Here is a 21,168-nt window from a genome sequence, read left to right as displayed (position 1 = left end):
GAAGTTCAGTCTGACATTTTTCAGTGGAAGTGAACTTGTTTGTGCAAGTTGGCCAGCTGACAGTCTTTCAGTAAATATCCCAAGTGCACAAAATCAGGAATGTATTTGGCGTTTATCAGTTTATCATTATGGAAATTTGATATTTCCTGGGAATAGGTCTATTATTATGTGGCAATCCAGGGTTTCCAGATGAGGGCTGGAGGCAAAAGGCAGAAGGCTAAATTAGAAGACCATCTCAAAGCACCAGTGCAGACATGTTAGACTTGGGCCAACTTCATCCCTGAAAATGAAATGAAAGCTTGGTGATTTGATGAAGAGGAGCCCTGGTCAGACCAGCAGCAGATGTGACTGGGTCTTTCTTCACTGCCTCTTGGGTTGGCCTTTACATAGAATTTATGTTCTTCTTTTGACATACAGCATCCTTATATTTTTGTGTAGTCATATTTATCCTTCATTTCTTTATGGTTCTGCCCTAGGAGTTATACTTAGAGAGTTATCCTCCTGCCCTTTCTTGTATATTTTATGGTCATATTTTCCTTATATTTAATGATTTAATCCATCTGTAATATTTTGTGTATAACATGAGATAAGGACAGAATTTATTTCCAGGTGGCTTACTGTTTACCCCATCACTGTTTAGTTAATAATCAAGTCTATTGATTCTAATTCTATATTTATGTGAAATATCATATTTATCAAATATTGAACTCATTTATATGCTGGGGTCTGTACTATACTTTCTACTGTTTTCACTCATTAATTTACCACTTTTAATTATTAAAACTTATTATTATTAAATTAAATTATTAAAACACAGATAGTATCTTTTTAATTTGGAAGCAAACTTTGCCTCGCATTAATCTTCCTTTTAAATATTTATTGACTGTTATTGTTAACTTTACTCCATATTGACTGTTATTGTTAACTTTACTCTAGATTAACTTTAGAATAATTTTATTCAGTAAATATTTCAAGCACACATAGCCAATAATGTATTTGGGGTTTATCAGTTTTAAAAACTATGAGATTTTGATTGAAAGATAGTAAATTTATTAATTGGTGGGAGATAACATTTAATTTTTTATGAGTTCTCACACAGAAACATTGGATTTCTCTGTATTTTTTGTTTTCTTAACCCTCTTGCTAAAGTTTTGTAAATTTTTTAGGTTCATGTATTAGTCAGTCAAAAAATATTTATTGATTGTCCATTAATGCACTAGTTAATAAGCCAGTAAGATTTTGGAATTATAGCCTTATATATATACATAGTATATGTATATAAAAAACAATAAAATCAATATCTACATTTATGGAACTCATAGCCAAGCAGGGACTATAGACATCAAATGGATTGCTGCAAATAATTAATTGCAAGTGTGGACAGTTCTTGAAGGGGAGGTATTATTTATTTGTAGTATTAATAAATTCTGTCAGAAAAATGACCAGTCCACCTAGGACTGTTCAGATAGGAGTGGCATATATGGCCCTCCTGCTAAGTGATCTGCTTACAATGGACTTAGTAGCAGTTTTCTGTGGAAGGCTCTTCCCTGAAGGTGATGTGAAGACGAGATGATAGCTGTTCTGGAGATGTGCTTATGTAACTGTCAGGGGTTGGCCAACAGGCATTGGTTAAGCTTCCATCCAGATCTCTGGCACAGACTATGTATAGCCTCTTAAATTTGACTCCTATTCTATAACGTATTGGCCAATATTAGGCGGCTGAGGGGTGTAAATCCCTAAATTGTAGTGCCAGCCAATTTCTATGGTAGTTGATTTCAAGCTATTAATGCGAAGTCAGCTGACTTGCAAAATTCCCAAGCATTTGATCGTTGATCTCTCAAGACAGCTTCAGGATACCACTGGAACACACACACACCCCACCACCCCAGGCCCTGTCCTCTCTCTGGTTTCTGCCCCACCCCACCTCCTCCAAGGTTAGGCCCCATCAGTCTTCAGTCTTTTCTGTTCCCTTAAGCTCTTCGGAAGCTGCACTGAAAGCCACTCCTTTAACTTTATTGCGAAGCATATGTTATGCTGTAAACTGACAGCTGCTCTCCTCAGGCGAAGCATTTTGAGTGTGAACACCTTAATTTAGGAGTTAAAAGAAAGCAAAACTTATTATTGTTTCTTTCCCATTTTTCTTCTTGCCAAAACAGTCTGTTCCACCCCGAGGCAATGGAGATGCTGCTGACTAACCAGGGAAAGGGTCAGGAAATCCAGACAACTACTAAGATCAATATTTTGAAAAGCTTAGCACATTGTATTGCTTAGAGTCAATGGATACTTTTCATAAATCCGTTAATAGTATCGAGTTGTTTAAACATTGTCTAATCATTGGTTAGAACATGTGGCGTATCTGTGGAGACAAGCCTACTCTTACTTTACGCAGGGAAGAGGGAAGAAAACATGAGGACCATCCCCTGAACAGCCGTTTGATCCTCTCGCCCAGGAAAGTGTCTGGGGAGTTGCTGGCATGCTCTTTATTCTTTAATTGAAGTATAGTTGGTTTACAAGGTTGTAATCAGGTACACAGCAAAATGATTCAGTTTTATTTATATATATATATATATATATTCTTTTTTAGTCTTTTCCATTATAGGTTATTATAAGCTATTGAATATAGTTTTCTGTGCTATATAGTAGGTCTTTGTTGTTTACCTGTTTTATATATAGTCGTGTGTATCTGTTAATCCCAAGCTCCTAATGTACCCCTCCTCCCCATCCATTTCCCCTTTGGTAACCATAGCTTGTTTTCTATGTCTGTGAGTCTATTTCCAGTTTGTAAGTAAGTTCATTTGTGTCAGGTTTTTTTAGAGTCCCATGTAAGAGATATCACATGACATTTGTCTTTGACTTATTTCACTTAATATGATAATTTCTAGGTCCATCTGTGTTGCTGCAGATGGCATTATTTATGTCGGAAAAGTGCTAGGTCACTTTGTGTGTGTGCGCTGGGTGACTGTGGGAGGGGCCCCACCCCCGAGGGCGCAGAGGGCAGCCTAATGGTGTCGAGAGAAATATTTGGAAGGGGAAGCAGCAGAGACTCAGCAAAGAATCATATCGGGTTCCCTCAGTCCTACCCACTTCGTTCTCCCTTCTGCTGACTTTGCCATGGAGACAATGAACATGAAGCACAATGATGCCACAAGGAACTGGTCTCTGTTTTTGATCAATGAAAGGTAGATTGGCTCTCCTTACATCTAGAATTCTTTGGACTTGGGGCCATTTCGTTGGTGATATAAATGGGCTTCCCGAGGAAATTCTCTGTCAGCTTTTCTGAAGACGTTCTAGTGGCTTCTGGGCTGAATCTGAGTCAGTGATGGATGAAAAGTTGGAGCCTTTGTTTCTTACGCTTTTAACTTTCGTGGAGCAGATCAAATTGAGCCCTCTGACAGCTAGGCTATGTATAGTGATGCCAGAGTCAGAATTTTTTTTTAAAAGTTGTACCTTTTATTTTTGATCCTTGACCCTTCCTGGAGGTAGGTTACTTCTTATGGATATACCTCTGAAGACATTTGTCCTCTTATGCAAAAAGAGAAAGTGGGATGGTGTAGGCCTGCCCTACCTCAGGCCATGTGGTTTTTCATCTGGGGGGACAATAAAGAACAGTGCTGGATCTTAGCAGGACTCTCTGGAATAATCAGAGGACTCAGGTCAAAACAATCCCCCCTGCTGACTTCACAAGGCTCTCTTGTTCTTGGTACTCTGCTTATTAATGCTAGAACAGAGGACAGTGTTGAGATGGTTGAGTTCTGTTCTTGGATATTGTACAGCAATCATGCACTGTCCCAAATAGTCCAGCTTAAATTGTCTAGTTAACCTTTGGGATGGCCTTTTTCTTCTTCAAATTACCTTGGTACAAGACTTCTGGGCCCTTTTCACACTTGCTCTGGAGAGACCTTTGCACATGTTGCCCTGGTGTTCGGCATTCCCAGGCATTAGTAGATGAGAGCAGATGGAAGATAAATGAGTTAAATGCGTAGATACCCATCCATTTTCCCAGGTCTTGGAGTGCCATCCATGGCAGGCTTTTTATCCTGACTTGAGGCTTCTTCCTTCTACCCAGGGCCTTCCGGCCCTCCTCATCCTGTGAGCAGAGCACATCGACACTGAAATATTTTGAATTGAGGAGCCCACATCCCCCATAGAAGCAAAACGGAAGAGTCCAAAAGGAATATTTTTCTGAGGGAACCTCATAAAGGCATCCAAATTAGAAACAGACGTGAGCCCATGAGCAGTAGCCTGTAAACTAATCAAAGCTTGGGGGAACTGCTAATCCTGACTTCACAGTAGCTGTCTCCAGCCTTTGCCTCCAGAATTAAGCTGTGAATACAAGCTTTTCAAAGACTTGTGTGACAGATCTTCCTCAAGCAGCCAGCGGGCCTGAGAAGCAGTCAGGCAGCTGTGACCTGGAGGCTGCCGTGAGGAATTAGGAGACCCTGCTCTCAAATTATGTGAGCGGCACACCCACATCAGTTCAATGAATGAAATGCCCAGTCAGACCCCGGTCCCCTTCTCTCTGGACAACACACTTGTTTGAAGAGACTCTTGCATGTACCACCAGAGCAACCACGATTCTCACTGAGGCTGGGAAATACATTCAGCCACAAATAGTAACCAATCTGTTTTTATAGTATGCTTATGTGTATGAAAATACAACTAGGAATGCTCAAACACTTGAAGCAATTCACCTAAATCAAGGAAGCCTAGAATTTCTCTTAAGGAATTGAGTTAATATATGGTACAACATTGAGAAAACCCCAAGAAATGAATATAATTATTATTTTCATAGCATAAGAACAGGCTAATGAAAAAAGGCAAAAGTTCTTGAAAATTATATACATTTGGGGAAAAAAAAAAAACCCTCAATAGATGAAATGACTAGCAATGAACACCAAACTGGCGGAAGCAAGAAGAGGAAGATGGAACTCTTACGGGGAGAAAAATGAATGGGCGAAAGGGATTAAATATTAGCCTCTCCCCACCTCCCCCGAGGAATGTGTTGTGAAAGAACATTAGGAATGGATTTGGAGAGGTGATATGAAGCCCCTTGATCATATGTGTCCTTTTTGTACCCAACAAATAGAACACCCATATTCTTTTCAAAGAACAGTGAAGCGAACACAAAAATTGCCATTGTAAAGCCAGGAAGAAAATCTCAGTAGATTCCAAACAAGTAAAAATCATATAGGCCATACTCTTCAACTGTTAATAGTCATAAAACTAGAAAGTAGCAACAGAAAAAAAAATCTTAAAATATCCATCCACAGCCTTGAGTAAAAGAGGAAATTAAAACTAAAATTCCAGATTAATATAATATGAAGGACAATGAGAGGCTCACATAGGTGCTCTGTATACTTCTAGAAGATGTGCATTCTTTACCTCAAACATATTTCTAGACACTGCTTTTGTTATTAGGAAAAAGAGGGGGAACTGAGCTGATTTAATCATAACAAGTAGAGACCATCCTTACACAAAACTGGAAAGCCTTAAAAATCCTCAGGACTTTAAAAATTTTTTGATAATTTTAAGTTTTTATTTATTACTTTTTGGTAGGTACTTGAATGAAACCCAAATTTAAAAGTTATTAAACTTTTTAAATAATTTAAGCATATGTGAATACTCTTAAGGCAATACAGTCTTCTCAGTAAATGGCAATGGAAGCTTTGTAGTCAACAGGATTATCAGTATAGAAAGATAGGAGTTAATTTAATGAAAATAGTGACTTCATTGCCTATGTTACTCCCTCAATTTCAATCATCCAGTTTAATTGGAACATTAGCTATAACTTATGGATTGTTAAAATATCTGTTTATAAGAGAATTTTCCATTAAAAGCTTATATGGTATAAAGGGATTCTTAATTAGTCAAAATCTAGAATTGATACAACATTTGGAATTTCTGAATCAAGCTTGAGGTCATATGTTTTAAACTATCACCCATTTATAAACAACTGAATTCTTTTTTTTTTTTTTTTTAGGATTTGGAAACATCTCACCACGCACAGAAGGGGGAAAAATATTCTGTATCATCTATGCCTTACTGGGAATTCCCCTCTTTGGTTTTCTGTTGGCCGGAGTTGGAGATCAACTAGGGACCATATTTGGAAAAGGAATTGCAAAAGTGGAAGATACTTTTATTGTGAGTGCAATAGTCTTTTAACTACATATGTTAATTGCTTAATTTTTAAAAATATTATAAATGTTTCTTCACTTCAGGTATAGTTAGACATTTAGTTATTTTTTTTTACAACAAATTATATGTGCCTCTATTTGCAAGTAACTCACTTTCTAGTTTTTTTATATTTCTCTGAATAAATATATTAATGAATGAGAAAAAGCAAAATAAACAGGAAAAAAGTCATAGGTTCAAATTCTAGATGTATCATCTTCTAGCTTTATTCATTTAAAGTAGTTATTTTACCCTTAAATCTCCACTTTGCCCTTTTTTTAAGTTGAAGTACGATCACAATGTGTCAATTTCTGGTGTACAGCACAGTGTCCGAGTTATGCATATACATACATATATATTCGTCTTCATTTTTTTTTTCATTTTGCCATCTGTAGAATGTGAATAATGGTACTGATGATGGGGCATTGCTCTGAGAGTTGGAGATATTAGATGTGAAAGCTTAACCTAGCTAGTAAGTGAATGACATTTTATTTAAAAATCACTTTGGTGCCCTTGTTCATGGCTGGTAGCATTTTAAACTTTACATAGCCCTTTTGTGAAGGACAGAATAATATACAGCAAACATGATAAAGAGGGTCATATAACTTGATTCAGTAATGTCACTGACAGAAATTTATCTCAGGGATGTCATTCAGTAGAACCAAAAGCAATATACATGAAGATGTTCATGGCTATTTTATATTCAGTAGGGAAATAAATAATTAAAATGAAAATGCTCTGGTTAGAATTTTAAGGGAAAACAGTATCATCAGGATTACAAGCTTCTATTCTTGAAAAAAATTACGGATAAAGAAAACAATTGTGTTAGAGGGTGAGATTATAAATGATTTGTTACCGCTGCCACTACTGTTACATTTTATTTTCTCTTCAATAATGTTTTATCTTTTAACAAAAATTTCAACAAAGTATTTTACATTGAACTCTACTGATGAAATAAGACCACTGAATATTAGTTTTTTTAATTTAAATTATAATTCTAGTTTTAGCATTAGATATGTTTCACATTAAGTTCAAATTTCACTCTTAAATATTTTTACTGTGAGAGTGGAATAGGCATGGTTCTTCCAGAATAGGCATTTTACCCATTTTTTCTGGTATTATATTTTTCTTACATTGATATTAAAAGTATCTTGTATTAATTGAGAGGGCAGATTAGTGGCACAAACTTAGTAATGCTGAATTGTTCTTCAATCATTCATTCAACAGATTTTTGACTGCCTGCTGGATGCTGGAGAGTTTTTCATGCTGCATCCACATCAGGGCTTAGAACAGATGTCCTGGTAGTGAATATATTTCAGTGGTCAAGATTCAGCGTTTCATAGTCAACTCTGTTTTGAAAACTTTACAAACATGAATTCATTTAACTCTCACATATGTGATAAGGATGGTGAACTAGAGAAATTTTTATTTTTACTTTCCATTCTATGGTTTCATAGATCTTGATCTCTAGAAAATTTTCAAGCTCTAAAATTCAGTGATTTTTCGATGGTGGGGATGTGACCTATAATTTTCATAGTAGATAGGACAGATTCACTTAGAGATGAAAATATATGGTGACGACCTCAAAAGGAGATCTGTGTGTATGGACTTCACCTCCTATGTTATGCTGCGGAAATTCCTGGTAAGAAGAGGTGAAAAAATATGGGGACTCTGAGGGAGCTGTAGCATAGGGGTGTTGAAGACGTATCCTTGCCTTCATAGCGTGTCTGATATATTTAGTTGTACAACTTAAGGCCATAGAACAAAGAGAGTTCATCTGGTTCACTTGGGAACCAACTGTGGACTTTAAAGTCTGTTAGTATTTCACTTTAATCAGTTGAAGAATGAAAGGAAAATCTGGTAGGAGCAAGAGGGAAAAGTCTTCATGAAATTAATGATTTTATCATTTATCAACAGTAAATATTTAATTCATAGTTCAGTTTTCTCCGTTTTCATCTGTTTCTAGATTGTGTTTGGCCCACAATCAGATGTTATGCCTACAGAATAGAAATATTTCAAAAGTGGTTTAGGTAAACAAACAATGATGTAAATCTGAAATTTGATTCTCCAATCAAATGTAATTTACTTTAGAAAATATCTTACCTGTTGCAAAGGTATGTAAGGGCAAAGTAGCAACATTATTAGCATTGATTGTTTTCAGTTATTCATGTTATACTCAATATTTACAAGTAAAGACAGTTGAAAATTAAGTATTAAAGGGAATAAAATTCCATTCTCATTTGCTAATTTGCTGGTAACGGTGTCTATAGGTTTACTTTGCAGGTACACCAGTGATCGATCTCAATCTATTTCTCTCTCACTCTCTCTCATCCCTAGAAGTGGAATGTTAGTCAGACCAAGATTCGCATCATCTCAACAATCATATTTATACTGTTTGGCTGTGTCCTCTTCGTTGCTCTGCCTGCGATCATATTCAAGCACATAGAAGGCTGGAGTGCCCTGGATGCCATTTATTTTGTGGTTATCACTCTGACGACCATTGGATTTGGCGACTACGTTGCAGGTAAGTTTTTGGTGGCACCGACCCTGCCCCCCAACGCTTGTTGTTTAGATTGTTTTCTTGGGTTTGCAGCAGGACACAGTGACTGTCTTCTTTCCCAGGGCTGTCATGACAAAGTTCCATAGACCCTGGGTGACTTTAAACAAACGAAATTCATTTTCTCATAGAAGTTCAAAATCAAAGTGCCAGCAGGGGCCAGATCCCTCCCAGACTCTTGTAGGATCCTCTTTGCCTATTCCCAGCTTCTGGAGGAGAGACCTTCAGTCCTTGCTGACCTTACTCCCATCCCAGCTTCCAACATCGCATGGCATTTCTCCCTGTGTCCCTGTTGCTGTGTCCACATTTCCCTCTTTTTATAAAGACACCAGTCATATTGAACCAAAAGCCCATTCTAGTCTAGAATGAATTCATCTTAACTGATTACATCTGTAAGGGCCTTATTTCCAAATAAGGTCATGCTCTAAGGTACCAGGGTTGGGACTTCAATACATATTTTTGGAAGACAGTTTAATCTACAACTATGTCAGAGCAAAAAAAAAAAAAAAAAAGGTCATTTCATGACAATGAAGGTAAGCAAAGGGGTGCAACTGAATATTTGTTTTTCATTCTATGAAAGAAATTTAAATTGCAGTTTGTTCAGAATTTTATTGTCCCACCCTGATTTTACTAACGAGATATCTGCCTCTTTTTTTTTAAGTGGCACAAGAATTCAAGTTTAAATTATCTTTGCTCTTTTTACTGAGCCTTTTCATGTCTTAGTTTTTTTCCCCTAGTTTTGTTCAGAAATAGTTGATGTACATCACCGTGTAAGTTTGAGATGTACCGCATGATGGTTTGATTTACACAGATCGTGAAATGAAATGATTACTACAGTGGGTGCAGCTAACATCCAGTCCTCTGATGCAGTCAGTCTGCCTTGGTCCCTGTGGTGCCGAGGATGCCTCAACCTCACTCCCGTGTTCTAGGTCCTCTCAGTGCTGTCTTGTTCTCAGATCGTAGTTAGTTATTCTCCCATCTTGGTGATGTTAGTCTCTTAAATTTGAGTTTTAGAAACACCTGCAAACTTTAGAAAATGTCCTTAGCTTCTTAAAAACCTTCTTTTCTCTAAGATGTTTATCTCCTTTAATTTTCAATTCTAATGTCAATATTTTTTACCTTTTAAATATTTTTTCCACATTTTGTAATTCATGTTTTTTAAAAAAATTTTTCCTTTTTTATACATGTTATTTCAGTTGCTGTTTGCTTTATTGTTGTATCTCTTAGGTCTTGCATTCCTATCATTTCAACTCTTTCTTTTCTGGTTATATTATCCAATTATTATTATTGTTCTAACTCCAATTTTAAATAAATTGTCATAATAGTGGTAAAAGTAATACAGTAATTCTCTGTCACGGATCATTTGGACCAGCTCCTGAAAATCCAAACCATTTTTTTTAAATCAGTTTGAAGTATTAGAAAAACATGCTAAACATGACGGTAGGAATGTAGTGTTTAGCATGTTTTTCTAGTTAAACTTAAACTATTAAACTTCCCAGAATAAACTCACTAGCCTGATTCAGTTTTAGGAGGGTTTTATACTTTCTGGTTGGTTGCCGTTCTTTCTTAACTCAAACTTCTTTCCTAAATACTATCAGAAAAGAAAATCTGCTTTGCAGTTTTATAAAAATCTCAGAGAAGAATCTGTTTTTATTATTTGTTAATTACAGTTTAACCTGGCAAAGCCCTTCTTTTGGGGAGTGTGTAATATCCTGGAAATGGGGATGTTTTTACAAGCAGAGCTTTGCTTTCGGTCAGAAATACCCATGCATATCTCTGTGGTGGATGGAGGCCCTGGGAAAGGAGGCTGCAACACTCTGCTGGAGATTACTTTTAGTTTTCTAATTAGCAAAATGCAGAGGGAAGACTCTCAGACATTGGTAGCTCCATACAGGCCGACAAGCTTCTGCCCTAAAATACCCATTTTTCTACTTTTCATTGATGACATAGAAATAATTTGCTTAAGTAGAAGTGGAAAGTGCTTTAAAATAGCAGAAAATGAGACACAGTGATGATAACAAAAATTTTACTTGCGGCATGTTAATCTTAGGCTGTTGTATCACTTTATAAATATAATTAACGAGATCTTCTAGAAACTGTGGAGTTTGCAGGTTCTAGGTGATGAGAGTCTTCCCTGTTCAGGCCGGTAGCCTTGTATTACACGTTACTGTATTCTACTCAATTTTTAATTTTTATGGTAACGCATAGGTATGTGTATTTTTTAATATATGTATTTTTCAGCTTTATTGAGGTGCAATTGAAAGATACATACATATATATTGTGAAAGGATCTAATGAGTTAATACATCTATCGCCTCACTTTGTTTATTTAGTGAGAACATTTAAGTTCTTTTGTCTTACCGAATTTCAATGATATAATACAGTGCACATATTATTTTAAACACATTGTAAGTCCAGTATGTGACCCTCACAGTTCGAGACTCTAAAAAAACCCAAAAATTATAAATAAAAAAATGTGGGTGGAATCCTAAAATAATGGTGTGTTTGTGACCACAGTGTAAACTGGCTTAGAAGAAAAGAACAAATATTTTTACTTGATGGTTTCATAGAAGATGAAAAAAAATTTTTTTTTAATTTACCTTAGGAGATAATACTCTGAAACTGGCTAGATTGTGAGTTTCTTAGTGGCCCTTCCCAACTGCCTGAGGAGTTAAGTTAAATGAAAACATCCCATGTGTATCAGTGGGGGCCCTGAATACAGAGTCATGGTCACAGCATCGTAGGGGAACAGGGGAACAAAATGGTATTTGCATGGCATTGAGTAGTGTAATAAACATCTTTATTATTACTAGGATTTTATTTTCTTGTACCTCTCTTTAAACCCATTATTTTAATTTTATTTCTACTTTTCAGAGGAAATAAGGGAAAATGGTAGAAATACACTTTGCCAATCATTTGCAAAGGACTTTGATGTGATCAAAGCAACAAATGCTGAGAAAGAAATTAGAGAAGAGGCAGATGGACACTACTTTTGTTGACCCGTCTCTGTCTCTTTAATTTTTGTATTTGGTAGCTGTTTTGGTCTTTGGAAACTGTAGAACCCTGTTCCTAGTACTGTAGTCTTTACCTGCTAGATCCTTGTGCTCAGGGAGCATTTTGGGAATGAAATGCGGACGAGGGGGCCTGACGTGGCAAAAGCTGGCTAGGAAATGCGTGTTTGCAAGAGTCTTTGGAAAAACAAAAATTATGAGCTTTTTTAAAAGGATCTTGGAAAAGAATCGTCTTGTATAGTTCAGAAGAGTACATAAAAATAGTCTTTCCTCCTGGCTACCTTGTGACAATAAGGTAAAATTAGCCACTGAGTTAAGGCGAGTACCCCATCTGGGAAATAATCGGTTGTTTACTTTTTAGAACCTTCCTTTTGCTGTCAGATATAACGACAGATAGTATTCTCACTCATGTTGGTATTTTTGCCAGGAAAAAGCGAGAGGCATTGCTTTAACTTGAACCTTCTCATCTTTCTATTGGGCTGTAAATCTCAAAAGAAACCCAGATGTACTTCCCGTAAGGGACATTCACCGTCTGATGCCCTTCTCAAGCCAGCAAGCCCTGCTCTGAATCGGATTAGAGTTCAGTTACGTTGTTGTATTGAACTTCTTTGAAGACAGCTTAAAGAACATATTCTGCAAACAGTGGTGTTTAAATTAAAGGAAAAGGAGGAAATTTTGGAAAGTGATACATAAGTGTTTAGGATATAGGTTGTAACCTTGGTGTGATTATTGGGAGCATCTCAAAAGCACCCAGTGGTGGTGCAGTGGCTTTGACCAGAGCTCTGAAGTACAGTGCTCATCCCCGGGAAATGAGCAAGAAAGTCCAAGCAGGGAAACTTTCTTCCATAGGAAGAAAACAGGAAAACTTCTATTGCTTTGTGTTTTTAAAACCTCATTCCCTACTTTTTATTTTTTAGTTCATGATGTTCCTGATGTAATTTGTTAGAGCATAATAGATTTCTCAGTCATGAATAAATATACATTTACATTGGCATGCACAAATCCTTCTCACTGTTGGCAATATTGGATCAAAAGCATTTAGAGACCACTGGTGAAGATGAACTAGGTACAAGAGTTCAGGTTTCTCTGTGTATGAGACTGAATGTAAGAATTCAACATTTAGTCATTTTTCTGCAGGAAGAGCCCTTCCGGAAGATTTTAATTTTACATTTATATTTATGCAGAGGACCTGTTTTACTGTCTGGCTGGTTACCTTAGTGATGAGTATTCCTGATGGTCCTTTTTGTTCTTTCACCAATGCTCAGGGTTCTAGAGCTAAAAAGACCTGGGAGCCAGACAGCCCCTCCAGCACTTTTATTTTACATATGAATAAACAGGCCCCCTAGTGCTAACCGCAGCTCTAGCAGAGCCACCCTCCCAAAAAGGTGAGAGAAGGAAGTAAATTATTTAGCAAAGTGTCATTTACTTGATTTTAGCAATGCCTATAATAATTTATAGTCAAATTTGTAGAGGTAAGTTAAAGTTAATGGTAAAAATTATGTTTGACAGTTTACTGCTGGCTTCCTATGTTTTGTTTATTAACTTTTGTCATTTTATTTCGTATTTGATGAGAAGTCTGAATTGATAAATTATTAAATCATGCTTGCCTTATGGACTGAGAGCTAGATCAGCCTTTCTTCATTAAAATCTAAGAAGTTATCTTAATTATATGGAAATGTGTGAAAGATTGAGTTCTGCTTATTTAGGCTTGCTTTCAAAACTTGTCTTCTAAGTCCATGATTAAAAAAAATTCCTAGGGGTTGGGAGGATGGGCAAAATAGGTGAAGGGGATTAAGAGGCACAGACCTCCAGTTATTAAATAAATAAGTCATGGGGATGTAATGTACAGAATAGGAAATATAGTCATTAATATTGCAATAACTTTAAATGGTGGCAGATGGTAACTAGACCTGTCGTGGTGATCATCTCATAATGTATATAAATGTTGAAGTACTGTGTTAGAGCTGTACGCCTCAAACTAATGTAACGTATGTCAGTTATACCACAATAAAAACAATTAGTTGATGATTCTTCAAAATCTGAAAAAAATGAAATAACTGCCTAATTTAATGCAAGTTGACATTATTTTTCAAAATCAGTGTTCTCTTTAATATATGCTGTTAGGATGGGAGTGACTCACGTAAGCCAAGAAGTGCATTTCCATGAATCGTTTAGAAGCTGCCCAAAGAAGTCCTTAGATACAGTCCTTTTTGTAAACCAGGTTAGTGCATAAGAGATAATATGATTGCATAATAATATGCAAATTTATAATTTCACAAAGTATCCTCACCTCACCTATTTTTCTAACTAAAAACCAAAAAAATTTAGCCAAAAGTTCAGATATATTCTAAGAAATCCTCATGGTTGATATTATGGAAACACATTTTCCATCTCAGCATAAATTTACTTTGCCATCCAAATATATCTTCTTGGAATTTTGATCAGTGAAATTTAGTGTATTTAGTTTAATAATGAAATTTGCTTCATCTCAGTCTAATGCCTTATACTCTTCTCTCTGTACATAATTAGGGACTTTTAACAGGTAGAAGTCTCCTTCTGGTGTGTTTATATTTACTAAACTGTTACAGATTTTCACAGCTGTCAAATCATTTGTCTTCACATTTTTTGACTTGGAAAGAACATATTTGTATATATCATATTAAGTTTCCTTGGAATCATGTTTTCAAAGTCATTATTGGAAATGCAGGTTTTAGTCTCCAAACAGTTAGTTTCTCTTACAACCAAAACCACGACTCATTTAGTGGTGTGCTCAGAGCTTTCTTCACGGAAGGCAGTTTTATCATGAAAACATATAAACCTCCACTGAAAACCATGGCAAGGTTTTTTGTTCAAAACCGTTTGTCCTAATAGAGAAACTCTAGAAAACAGTTGCTCATGTTGCCTAACGTTCTGCAACCATGTCAAAAGTCAGTTATTAAAATTGCTATTAACAAGCTGATCACTGAGCAGAAGTTTGCCAGGAATTTAACAGATGACAAGGAAGGTACCTGATGAGAAGTGAGGGTTACTGATGAGCAGTGAGAACCACCATCACCACAGTGGCTCAGAAAAATTGCTTGGACTGCAGAGAGAGGGTTTATGTGACTGCAAGGGAGATGTCTTATATTCATCGCTCATTCGTTCATTCATCCTGGTGTTCAGTGAGCACATACTATGTATCAGGTGCTGTGCTTAGCACTAGTGCTCATGATTGCTCTAGTTCCTGTTCCAATGGGACAGAATGTTTGCAATCAAGGAGTAACAATTAAATCAAGCAGGAAATCTTTTCTCTTCTTGGTGCTTCTGTGTGTTATTGTGGGAAAATTCTGCAAGGGGTCTGATAACCCCCTTATTTAGCTAGTGGTCTCTCAGAACTCTTTAGAGAACTGATAGCTCTCTGTGTGATTAATTAAGTGGGATTTGACCCAAATGGTTCAGAAATCCTAGGGACTATGGGGAAACCAAGAAGTTATTTAACTTCTGGGATTCGGAATGGATATATAGAAGAATTGTGGAAGCATGTGGAGGAAAAAATGAGAAGGAAAACCTTCAGTGATTGACAGTTAAGTCTTAGTGAGGCAGACAGCAAATTGTACTAGATTTAATGAAGAAGACTCCAAATTACTCTGTATTGAGACTCAAAGGTAATTTCTAGGGATAAAAATTCTGTGCATCCTGTATACTGTAGATGTCCATGCTTGCAAAGGATGGGTAAGGCAATGTATTGATCTTCCTTTCCTTATGATTGTGAGCCTAATATTGTTCCAATGGCAGTTTTCCTAATCTTGGGCCAAGAACCTAGCAGGAAATGGACAACTTCTTGAATGCTGAAATTGAAAATCCCAAAATATAGGTTCAAATGCTGGAGAGGTTTAGTTTTTTTTGGCCTTTTTTGGTCTTGTGTTTTTTTTACTAGATAGCATAAGGGAAGTTTGGTTTAGCAGGTGAGCTTTTGTTTAATACTGAAGTCACAGTTCCATTTGTAAAAATGAAAACAGAACTTAACATTATTGAAAGGGCCTTTAGCTCTTGAAGCACTGAGAAAACACTTCGTTCAGTTAAATTGCTTTACTATTAAAAAAAAAATACATGAAAGCAGAAAGTTTTTTCCCTTTCATATTAAGACAGAGTACCTTTGATTAATAAAAACAAAATCAAACAAATCAAAAAAATTGAAATCGATAATTTGGTATCTAAACTAAAAATACTTATAGATCCATGTAAAAAAAATCCTGATTTTATTTAGAACAAAGTCTATATTAGTATTCTATAATACATGTATCATTTTAAAAAACCAGAGAAGGGACGTGGAGTTGATAACCTTACTCCAGAATGGCTAGATGATTCTTTAAATCCAGGATATATCTTTTTTTTTTCTTTATAAATATTCTGTGATTCAGCAGCATCAAGGCAAAGAAAATTAAACTTAGCAGGGAGAGGGCATTGTACTCTCAAGTACAATGGGGCTAACTTCTGGAAACCGGTGGAATGAGGACATAGCAAGGTAAGGAGGCTCCTGGGAAAGCAGTGCTTACTTTCAGACCCACCTGGTTCAGTAAGAACCTTGAGGGGAAGAGGAACACCTTGTTTGACTGAGTGTTTCCAGCCCTAGCTAAGCGTCTACCATACAGCAGGGATTAAAAAGGATGATGGATAAGTGATGGGAAAAATAGTAGCTGAGATCATAGGTGACACAGACAGCCTGGTTTAATGAAAAGAGCCTGAGCTATGAAGCCCTACAGGTCTGAGCTTGAATTCTAGCTCTGCTGCCCCCTTTCCTGTAGGACCTGATAACTGTTATCTTACCTCTGAGCATAGGGCTTCTCTGTTGTAAAATGGCAATACTTACTGTTGGGATTTCAGGGAGCCAAGACAAACCTTTCATCCCTGAGTTCTGAACAGACTGTGAGAATGATGGCAGTTGAAATACCAGCTTAATTACTTATAAAGGTAGCTGGAAGTAAGGCTTAAATCTGTGGCCAAGTGGTCTTACTAAGAATCTCGTACTAAATCCGTGGAAATATAAAGAGTGGGAATGTGACTCCCCTCAACACGTCCCCTCCTCGGGGCTTGGGATGGAATGATTTCATTTCGGTAAGCCATCGGTAAGTCGTAGCTTTCTCTCCTCTTTCTAGATCAGAGTTTAAATATTCTGTACAATCTGCTGCAATGGGCATAAAGACTGAATTAGGTAGGACTATCGGGCCAAAACAAGAGAGCCTTTTCGTGGTCTGTTCTGGCCCCTCAACCAACAGCTCTTTATGACCAGACAGGAAAGGGCTCTCTTAATGCTGGGACCAAGTAGGAAAGGGATTGTTGGCAGCAAATGTTTGGGAAACGCATCTGAGGAGAGAATGGGTTCCTAGGAATAAGACCAGACTGAATCCTTCCTGAGCTACATTTTTAGCAGTTTTATCTGCTAGACAAACTTAGGCTCTGGTGATTTCCTTATGTAAAGTGTCAAGGAGAAGAAGTCCAGAGAAAAATGGCGCCATGTAAAAGAGGCCGGCCTGTGTCATGTGAGAGTCAGCGACTTACTTTAACTACTTTGAAAAGTTTATAAAATTCCTAAAACCTTGGTACCTCCACCCTTCTTTGCTATTTTTATTACCGTCTGTCTGCTCTCCTATTATGATTAGCCAGGAAGCTCTTAAAATGGAAAGGACTTGTGTGCGTATCTTCAGTGGCAACAAAGAAAACAGCAGTGACGTGCTGAGTGAGTGAGGAACCCAGGAAGGGAGAGAGGGTTGCAGCATCCTGCAGGTGGCATCTCAGGAGTTTGGGAAGGAAAAAAGTGATGAAGTGGTGGGGTGGAGAGGGAAGTAAGGGCATTTAGGGAGGCGATCCAGGATAGAGACATTACCCTCTGCTCTTAACAAGCAAGAGACCCACGTACAGGTTTCTTGAATATGCGGCACTATACTTAATGCTTATAACAGCCAATACATTTTTTTTAAAAGTTTCCTAATTTAAAAATAACACTAGGAACCTTTTTTTTAGCAAGTTATCTTAACATTGCAGATATTTTAATTTGAATAAGATTCTTGAATCAAGTGAATTGAATAATGTAAAAATTAATGCACAAATCTTAGATATTAGAAAGTGAAAAGGATTTGTGAGTTGTTTGATAATACTCCCATATACATTAGCTTTTCCTGGATCACTTGACTGCCAGTATTTCATCTTAAGAGGGGGCAATTAAGAATGGGAAAACATCCCCCCCCACCCCAGGCTTAGAATCCACTAAAACCTGTGGGATGAACATTTTACCCAAATATAGACCTTTTACTGATTAAGTTAATTTACTCTGTTCAAACTGTGACATCCTGTTTATAAGAAAGAAGACTTATAAAAAGCCATCTTGAGCATGAACTAACTTCTAAAATCAACATTTTGGTGAACTTATGTGTTAAGTGAGTCACAACTATTTGGATGAAGATTTTTGGTTTTGAAAGAGAAAGTACTTGGGGGAAAAATGTCATTTTGGTTTCATTGAAATGGAAACATTTAAAAAATGGAATTTGCTAGTGAGCCTATCATATAACAAGTTTCCACACACATTTCTTAAGTCACTTCTGTGAATTTGCAGAGCTGCATCCCCCGTGGGCCAAGTCTTAACCACCAAAAGATGCATTTAGCTTTTATAATCCTTCCCAGAAATGATATTTTTTAAAATGCTGCACAAGGTAAAAAAATTTTTATAATTATTTTGAAGGTAATATTGACTCTGTGAACTGAATCTTGAAAATTACTATTTGTCCCAAAAGAAAGCTGAACTTTGGGACATATTATTTGCCTGATATAAAAAATGTTCTCTTTTTACTCTGACCCTTTTAATATTTGAAAATGTCACTGTGGGCAACGCGTCTTATAATTTATAGAGAGTAATGTTACATTCAGAATTTTATGTTTGGTTTTTAATGTGTACTTGCTACCTACTAGCTGTTCTGGCTGTACAGGTTGAATCTTTTGAACTGAGTATACCCATAGCCTCTGTTAAAGCATCCCCGGTCTCAGTGCTTTTGATCCTAAAATCCTTATCTCCTGGCTCTGCTCCTTTAAGCGTTACTTTTGTATTTAAGGTTCCTATTGGGTATCCTGCCTGTGGGTATCTCGAGCAGTGCCAATTTATCACGTCCCAGTTTGATTACTTTTCCTTTTTTTGGCCACTGTTCCTTCCCCTTTGTTTCCTTGTTCAGTTCCGGGCACCATCTCCCCGTTGAGGGTCTCTGGTCTCTGGTCGTTCTAGAGCCCTTCCTTACCCTTATCACACCAACTAAGCGGTCATCAGCCCCTGACAATTCTGCCTCTAAAAGGTCTCTTCTTTTCATTCCAGCCTAACTCAGGCACAGTAATTCCTTAGTGAGTTCAGAACAAAAGTTTCTCGTGGGTCTTTCCCTGTCAGTCCTCCACTCTCTGCCGCTAGATCTTTCTGGGCATATAGTCCAACACGGACATACTCCGCATTGCTGTAGAAACAAGCCTTTACAACCTGACACAACTTACTTTTTCTAGATTCCTCTCTTCTACCTGTCTGCTCCCTTGGCCCCCTTCCATATGTAGCTTTAGCCAATACTAAAAGTCCTTTGAATATACCATATATTTTCACACTGAACTTTTCTGTTTTGATCCTCATTATTTGACTCACCTTCTGTCTTCTCATCTTCACCCTTCCAGAAGTAAAAATCATTTCTTCTGTGTCCTCTCACAGTACTTTTTGTTCTTCTTTGGCCATCACTCGGTATACCGCGTTATGGTTCATTGTCTATGTGAAGCTTCCTCAGGCTAAATTATGAATTTTTCCAGAGAGAGACTTCCTTCCCTCTCTTGTGGAAAAAAAAAGAAACTCTTTCAGTGTTTGAAACTTAATAGCCCGATTAATATGTGCAAAGTTGGGATGTACTGAAATGGATTCAGATTCTCATAGATGCAGTTACTGTACCAAATAAACGGAGAAGTAACGAAGATTAAAGCAAAAGAACTTCTTTGCCAATTTTTTCTTGAGAGCTAGGGATTTAAATGTATGGCAAGCATAGGAATTCCTTTGAAAAGTCAGCGAATAATGAATGGCGGTATCACCTGCAAGCTACTATTTGTTCAAATTAGATCCACCAAGGCATTGTCTCTGGCATTTGTTATCAATTCATTGTATTGATGATTTTAAAACAAGAACTACTTTCTGTCCAGGATGACTTTGAATTGATGATTGGTTTGCATGTATTGATTGGTTAGCATGAATTGATGGGCAGTGAGATAAAGGTACTAAGTTAAATGCACGTGAAAAAAAGCATTGTCTCTGTCTCCTACTTGTTGCAATAGAGTAGAAAGAGAACCTGATACACATGGAATAATTAAGTGCTAGACTAGTTGAGATTGATTATAATAAACAAAAATGAAATTTGGGCAGTGAAAAATTATTATGACTTGGAGAGGTAATGAGAGGGCTCATTAAGAACATACTTATACCTGAAACTAATATAGTATTATAAATCAACTCTACTTCAATAGGAAAAAGAATTTATTTACTGGTTCTTGAAAAATAGGATTTTTTAAGGATTGCATGAGCGAAAACAAGGAATTCCATACGAAGAAACTGACATGGATCAACTGACAAGAAGCTTTCTATGTTTGAAAGGCCAAAATTCAGTTGATAATTTTAGCAGTAATCTATATTGTTTACTCTTATGAATATGAAGTCATTCTCTTCTACTTTGTTTTTCTCTTACAGGTGGATCGGATATTGAGTATCTAGACTTCTATAAGCCTGTCGTGTGGTTTTGGATCCTGGTAGGACTTGCTTACTTTGCTGCTGTCCTGAGCATGATTGGAGACTGGCTCCGAGTGATATCAAAAAAGACAAAAGAAGAGGTGAGAACTAAGAAGTGTGCAAAGACAGTCTTACTTAGCTAATTCAGTAAAGATTATTTTTAATGTTTTTTACATTTATTTTTTTAAGTATTTAAACATTAAGATTTTTAATATTTATGTTTGCTGTGAATTTGCTATATGAGGCTATCAAATGAGTTAAAATTCATTCACTTAACAAAGACTTTCTAAACACCTCTACATGCCAGATGATACCTTGGTGCTGAGGGTAACTTGTAATGAAGAAAGATGCAATTAAAAATATATTCTTACTTCTTTTTCTTTTTTCTTTTATTTCTTTATTACCTCCAGGATACAGGGTAAATTTTATTCCATAAAGAAATAGACAATAGAATATTTGTGTCAGAATATCAGTAGCATGAAAAAATGAACGTATTGTATCATATTGAATTTTTAAATTGTGTTCAATAATTTCCTTTCTTCATCTATCTATATAAGTTTGTGCAAGTGCCCACGTATGCACATGCGCAGTTCCCCCAAAGCCATGTGTGTTATGACTAATTTCCCTGTGTACAGATTTCAGCTCTTCAAAACGGTATTCTT

At 36.7% G+C, this 21,168-nt stretch overlaps 1 protein-coding gene across 2 annotated transcripts in view; it reads left to right on the top strand.

The window, feature by feature from the left end:
* Positions 1 to 21,168, top strand: part of KCNK2 (potassium two pore domain channel subfamily K member 2) — a 110,680-nt gene that overhangs the window by 56,620 nt on the left and 32,892 nt on the right. For both annotated transcript variants that reach the window (XM_074351813.1, XM_074351812.1), the window contains exons 4-6: positions 5,981 to 6,141; positions 8,509 to 8,695; positions 20,468 to 20,607. In XM_074351813.1, the coding sequence (XP_074207914.1) occupies positions 5,981 to 6,141; positions 8,509 to 8,695; positions 20,468 to 20,607 (488 nt within the window). The remainder of the gene's footprint in view (positions 1 to 5,980; positions 6,142 to 8,508; positions 8,696 to 20,467; positions 20,608 to 21,168) is intronic.

The sequence above is a fragment of the Camelus bactrianus genome, chromosome 23 (genome assembly GCF_048773025.1).
Source record: "Camelus bactrianus isolate YW-2024 breed Bactrian camel chromosome 23, ASM4877302v1, whole genome shotgun sequence".
NCBI lineage: Eukaryota > Metazoa > Chordata > Mammalia > Artiodactyla > Camelidae > Camelus > Camelus bactrianus.
This window is presented reverse-complemented; position numbering and strand designations above follow the sequence as displayed.